Genomic DNA, 4,511 nt, shown 5'->3' on the forward strand with positions numbered 1-4,511 from the left:
TCATCCCACTTTACTCCGCTATACCTCCCAACATTTTAATCTCCATTTGGGGAACATTTAGGCCGTGCCTCCGATCCACCCAGGAATGCCCACAAAACATACCAATAATACGGGACTGTCGGGCGGTATTCTTACACTACATGGTCGTCTTTCTATGTGCAGCGCAGCAGAATATATTGTTTGGTAGAAAGGAGAAAACAAGAAGTAAAAAAGTAAATCTTTATATATAAATTTTTTATGAAAATAACGTTTTATGTATAAAATAATATATACAAATATAATAAATCTTCAGCAGCGTAACTATAATGGATGCAGAGGTTGTGGTCGCACCAGGGCCCTGGAGCTTGAGGGGCCCAAATGTTCTCTGCCCCATATGAGGAGACCAGTGCTATAAATGTCACATGATAGTTTGGGGTCATGTTACTGGTTTTACATTGGGGTCCAGGAACCTCAGGTTACGTCTCTGTAAAGCTGCGCTGGAGTTCAGACGAAGGGCCCTAACACTGTAATACAGCCTAGGGCCCCATTTTCTCAGGGTCTGGCTCCTTTTCTTCATTGCTGGGTGATGTTTCCTCCAGGTCGTCCCTCAGGATTATCCAGTCCTCCTTTAGGCTCTTCCTGAATTTTATTGTTAGAACCTGAGAAGAGAAAGAAGAACAGGACACGTTATATCCATTCCTATTCCCTGAGATTCCCCGACATATAACAGTCTCTGGAGAGGGGAGGACTGAGCGGACAACAGAAGAGAGAGGGTCCGACAGCTGAGAGCGCCACAGTCCCCTCCTCCGCCAAATGTGTAAGAAATAAGGAGGGAGCAGTGTGAATATGTAGAATAGATCTGATCTCATATACTGACCTGGAAATCCCGATACAGCAGGATTTGACTTATACAGGAGCTGAATAACACCAGCCATTCCAGGATTGTTAGGGACGTTTTTGCAGACTGAAAAAAAGGGAAAGAAAATACATTTGACATTGTCTTTTCTGTTCTTCTTACCCTTCCACGTAGTGATAAATTATTACTGGGACCGGGGGTCCCGGGATTGTATATATTATATTCTATACAGCCGCTTCTTAGTTGTATCTGTGTCTGTAAAAGCAGAGTAACAACCTATATGTCCGCCATCACAGCGCTAATAGTTGTCATCCAGGTTCTACATCCTCATGAATAGCAGTGATACGTCCTCCGCTTCCATATTACTGCAGAACTCAGCAGATCACCCAAAACGTCAAGAAAACTGGCGTCACCCCCCTGTTAAGGGGCGTTTTCATGGCAGTCGTATTGTTGACACCCGGCTTTCCCAGAATAAGATATATATAAGAAATGGCTGTATAGAACTATCAAGAACTTGATCCTGGATGGTAAAACACACATACCTGTATACAGTGATCGCTGGTACAGAGGGCATACATAGCCATTTTACATACCAACTCTGCAATGAGGATGTATATAGGAAAATAACCGCACACCTGTAAGATGGACTTTATATGTGTCACATGTAAGTGGATAATCTAAGCTGTAAGGAGCGCGGCAGACGATGATGTAATGACATAGAGGAGGGGTCCTGCCACTAAACAGCCACTGAGGCATGAGCCACAAAGCCCCTCATTATACCTCAGTGCTGTTTATAGTCCCTTCTGTGATGCATAAGATGAAATATAATAACTATTTCTTCCACATAATGGCGGCTCCATTAGAAGTTAGCAGGAGAGGTAGGGGTTAATATTATGGGTCACTTTATGGAGACAGAACTTCCCCAATGCCCACTTGTAATGTGCCCAAAAAAAGAATATTCAATATGTCCCTTTATTTGCTTCAGCTGTGGGTGCTGGTGGTCATGTCCCCAGGAGAAGTCCAGGGTTGGCAGCGCTGGTGACGTCATCTCTACTCATCACCCACATTGCTGTTATCTGTAGTGATGATGACGGGGCACAGGAATAAGGAGATCTATCATTACAATAAAGATGCTGCTCGCTATAAATGATAACGTGGTGACTTGGAAAGGATACTGCTCAGGAAGGCCAGAAACATCAGTACGGACAGGGCAGCTTTCGTACAGCGTACACAGCGGACGTTCCTGGATGCCGTGTACAGAGGTCCTGCCAGGCAGATACTGTAGAGTCCGGTACATAACATTGCTGCAAAGCCAATATAATTTCTCACACAGGATTCCTAGAAGGAAACACAAAATATATTACATGTCCCATCATGGATTACATGTCATCATACAGCGCACATGTCCCCCATATTATTAGATTATCCTGGACACCTTCCATTGTCAGGTTATACACAGTCCCTGCAGTGCTCCTTGGTCAGGGGTCATAGATGAGCAGCTGTGGGTCCGGCACCCTGAGGGGCCCTTACTCTATAGTGTAGGATCCTGGTTAACACTATATACACCAACCTGTAAATATATGGCTATCAAGTTCCCCACACAGGCCGTCCATCCGAGCGCCAGCAGCAGTTTCCGGAAGATGGCGCCACAGATTTGTCTCTCAGCCGCTCTGATCTCTATGAGTCTGTACATTACGTACATGATGGCGACTTCTGAAATACAGAACAAGACATCAGCCCATAGATGTTACATGTACTACACACAATAATGATATGTTATATAAATGTGAAGGTAATAACATGTACAGGGGTCGTATCACCCAATAACTAGGCAGATTCACCATTCCGGAGTCTGGGAAAGTTGGGTAACAACCTCTGTTGGAGCTGTCATAGCGGCCATGTTGGTTGTTACTCATCTTTCCCAGAGACAGATATAGGACTTATATTGAGCTCTATCCCAGATATAAATATATGGCACTTACTTAGTAGGTTAGAGACGGTGGTCACTATCATCAGCACTATGGACTCTGGGATCTTCGCTCCAGTGTCGCTGAGAAGAGATAAAATCCATATGTAACATTAGTAGAGCTCCGTGCAGGTGACTAGAGCTCTCAGTAACACAAGTGACTTCACTGCCGGAGTTCTAGCAATTCCTCCATGTTACTAAGTGACCAAGAAATGAATCTTAATTTGGCCACTGCTGGAATAAGTGCTGGATACATTATAGCGAAGCTCTGGTTATTCCATCATGATTCCCTAATATCAGGTTATTATCAGAATTGACCCTTTATGAGCTGGAATCACTTTCTACATCACTGTCCCCAGGCCGATATCCCAGTCAGTGCTGTCAAATCATAAAAAGTGACGACTCAAGTCATGGAGAAGCTGGTACTGGACGGCAGCAGTGGTTATGTAGCCGGGGTCTCACTTTACCTCCCATATGGCACAGCTTCTCTCTGAACTGGCTGCCAACCAACTGCCCAGTCAGACCCCCACCAATCAGAATGTGATGGCATATCCTAGTCATATACTATAACCTAATATGATGGGGATATTCCTTTCATATGAAATACAGTATGTTAATTTTTTTTTCTTCTGAGTTCCTTACATTAAACGCATTCCCATGAATTCCCTGGAGTTATATACAAAAGGGTCTAAAATAATATTTTTCTAATCTAGAACCTCATGACCCAGAATTCTTGTTACTATTAACATTCCGTCTTTATTAAGTGTCTCTACATTGTCTATAAAGAGTCTCTTACCTGATGCTTATCAATGGTGTCTCATAATGACCTTCAGCCATAGTCATGGTGTAAGTGGTAATAATACCGATGAAGGTCCACGCTGCCCAGAGACATGGCAGAACAGCCAAGCCTGGGCTCAACATATTGGTGATATATATGTTGTTCAGAAAAGCAGTATATAAATATTTGTCGCTTACAAACGCAGTAGCCTTCTCCTCCTTCTATCCGAAATCAGAGAAAGTGATCAGTTTTCCTTTTACCTGTCCTTTGATAGGCACCCAGCTGATGATGTCACAATGACACAACCCAGCTGATGATGTCACAATGACACAACACAGCTGATGATGTCACAATGGGGTCTTGACGTTGACCAGAGCTGGAAAAACTGTTAGATCAGAAATAAAGTTATCTTGTAGAAGTCAATTATAAATATCAGATAAATTGTTATTGATGTATTACGGCGTGTTTTCCCCATTTTCCTAATCCAGAAGCCGCTGAAGATTACAGTTAGGCGCTGTTCACACTGAGTATTTTGACAAGTTTTTTGGCTCTGAAACCGCTCCGCAAAACTCGTCAAAAACCGTCCGAAAATGCCTCCCATTGATTTCAATGGGAGGCGGTGGCGGTTTTCTCCCGCGAGCAGTAAAACCGCCTCACGGGAGAAAGAAGCGACATGCCCTATCTTCGCGCGTTTAAGCCTCTGACCTGCCATTGACATCAAAGGGAGGCAGAGAAAGAGTATTTCGCTGAGTTTTTTGCCCGTAGCACTCAATGGGCGCGGGCAAAAAACGCTGCGAAAATCACGGCAAACGACGTGCAGGAAGGACAAAATCTGCCTCAAAATCCCAAACGAAATTTTGAGGCAAAATTGTCCTCCTGCAAAAAACTCAGTGTGAACACAGCCTTACAGTTGCAGCGTTGCTTCATGGTCA

General features: G+C 43.8%; 1 protein-coding gene across 1 annotated transcript; it reads right to left on the reverse strand.

Moving 5' to 3' along the window:
- Positions 1-290: 290 nt before the first annotated feature.
- Positions 291-3,798, reverse strand: LOC142741609 (uncharacterized). The gene is made up of 7 exons (XM_075850974.1): positions 3,598-3,798; positions 2,818-2,885; positions 2,406-2,548; positions 2,011-2,173; positions 1,378-1,433; positions 857-943; positions 291-638 (listed from the first exon to the last, which is right to left on the reverse strand). Exons 1-7 carry the CDS (start codon positions 3,720-3,722, stop codon positions 516-518), a joined length of 765 nt encoding a protein of 254 aa, XP_075707089.1. The 5' UTR covers positions 3,723-3,798; the 3' UTR covers positions 291-515.
- Between the last annotated feature and the right edge of the window lie 713 nt (positions 3,799-4,511).

The sequence above is a fragment of the Rhinoderma darwinii genome, chromosome 2, assembly GCF_050947455.1.
Source record: "Rhinoderma darwinii isolate aRhiDar2 chromosome 2, aRhiDar2.hap1, whole genome shotgun sequence".
Taxonomy (NCBI): Eukaryota; Metazoa; Chordata; class Amphibia; order Anura; family Rhinodermatidae; genus Rhinoderma; species Rhinoderma darwinii.